Below are 2,121 nucleotides of genomic sequence, written 5' to 3' on the forward strand. Positions count from 1 at the left end.
ATATTTAAATATGACTGAACTCATAATAAAAAAGTCGTTAATGTACTCTAAAAATGTGATGTGTTGAATATACTAAACCAAGTTATGTCAGCTGGTTCCACTAAACTGAGCTGAGTTTTAAAAGCAATTTACGCAACTCTGTTCAATGGAACCAGTTGACGTAACTTAGTTTAATAAATGCAACATTTTACTTTTTAGAGTGTGTGTAACATATCTTTAACTTTCCTGATTATTGTGACCAGTTTAATAACTTACTTTTTAAAGTAATCTTCTTATCAGTCCAATAAATTTTTGCCAAAGTCATTTTCTATGAAGGTATTTTTACTTTTTTTTGTTGTTTTTTTTTTCAACTTTATGCACCTCTGCTAAATTGCAAGAAAATCCACAAATTTTCATTAAGACTCGCTGAACCGATGTGTTTGTGTTGTGTCACATTTGTCAGGCGAGTGAGATACTGGTGTCAACGTGATAAAAATGTAATTTCAGATAAATCAAATCTGAAAGTTTATTTTGCAATAAATTAAATCAAAGATGTAAAGATGCGAGGGGGTTAAAGGAGCCATAACAAACATGTTTCTGTGAAGTAACTTGAATTTAACCCTTGWTATAATCTAAAAACCACCTCCTACTGACCTGTCCGGCATTTTAATCCTCTGCCTTTTTTTTTCCACAGGGTGAAAAGGGAGACATGGGTGAAAAGGTAAAGCAATAAYTTTTCTTTCCAGCTATAATTCTTAGCATCCCACCGTGCGTTACAACAGCCTTCTCTAAGATGRCTCCCACTGAAGATCTGGATGTGAGAGAATCTGTGATTAAATGAGTCATAAAACTGCACCCAGTTTTCTCCGAGCATTGACCTCTCGCTGGTTCTTCAAAAAGGGGGGAAAATAGCTTTATTCTACCCCATTCCTTGATTCTAATGGTGCCCTTTAACTGGCTTTTGTTGGAGTAGGAGGTGTGAACACTGACCAAGTGGATGGGGATGTGGCGGGAAAGGACTGGTGATTCATTGTGCTTCCTCGACCACAAAATTGGCCTTCGGGGCGGTTGTTTCGGGTCCAATCAAGGCTTATTCTCTCGATCGCCAACATACCTGGTACACTGTAATAATGTGGCTTTGTGAAAACAAGTCTCATAGCAACCGCCGCTCGCACGTTATGGGTGTCCTGCAGAGAGTTAGCTGGATGTGAATAACAGCTCGACGTGCAGTTACTGAAACTGCACCCAGCAGATTCTAATGATGCAGGAGCATGTCGTTTCAAAAAGTCATGAGCATAAGTTAGTGGTCTGAGGAGGAAGACTGCTTTCCAGAGTTTCAGTTTTTGAAAGCCGGTGTTCGGGCCGACCCTCACACAGTACACTGATTGTATAATCATTAAATTGTAGCTGCAGTTCTTCCCTGTAAGAATAAATTTTAACTTCTCAAGACTTTTTCCCCTTGCATAAGTGTCGGCTTGTTTTAAAGAGATCTTTAACTAGTTGTAACATTAGCAATTATTTGATAAACATTTAAATTAACTCAAAAACAAAGACTGTAAAAATACCATGGGCTGTTTAGTTTTTATAAATTTTAAGTAATGTCACATGGATGGGGCCTTAGCTTAGCCTGTTAGCTTTCATGTTAGCACCTGAGCTAATACTAACACACACATATGGCAATTTATCGTTAGCTAATTATGAACTAACACCACATATTTATTACTAATATGGCATTCTCGAGCCAACATTATTAGCTTGGGAATAACTATTTTGCCATACATGTATTAGCTTGAGTGCTAACGCGAATGCTAACAGGCTAAGCTGACATTCTCCTTCCATGAAGCAGCTCTGTTGTCTCCATTCGCATTTTCAGTTTCAGGCTGAGTCRTTTCTTCATTCTTCTGTCTGCTAACATGCACTGGTTTCATTTAAAGAGCTGGGGTTTCATTTATAAAGGATTGCGTGGAAACCATACTAAAAGTGAACGTACGGCCAAAAGGCGGAAATGGCGTATGCCAAAAAAAATTCAGATTTATAAAACAGTGCGTACGCACGTTTCTGCGCATCTTTTGTCCTTTCAACCATTCAACCCACACTCAACCATAAACAGTCAATGTAAAGTACCTCATGAATGTTAAGATG

At 38.0% G+C, this 2,121-nt stretch overlaps 1 protein-coding gene across 1 annotated transcript in view; it reads left to right on the forward strand.

Moving 5' to 3' along the window:
* col25a1 (collagen type XXV alpha 1 chain) overlaps positions 1-2,121 on the forward strand; it is a gene marked incomplete at its 3' end in the record, with an annotated part of 104,429 nt that overhangs the window by 65,613 nt on the left and 36,695 nt on the right. The window contains 1 exon segment of the mRNA XM_014004395.1: positions 674-700. Coding sequence (XP_013859849.1) covers positions 674-700 — 27 coding nt within the window.

Source organism: Austrofundulus limnaeus, unplaced genomic scaffold (assembly GCF_001266775.1).
Source record: "Austrofundulus limnaeus strain Quisiro unplaced genomic scaffold, Austrofundulus_limnaeus-1.0 Scaffold23, whole genome shotgun sequence".
Classification (NCBI taxonomy): Eukaryota; Metazoa; Chordata; class Actinopteri; order Cyprinodontiformes; family Rivulidae; genus Austrofundulus; species Austrofundulus limnaeus.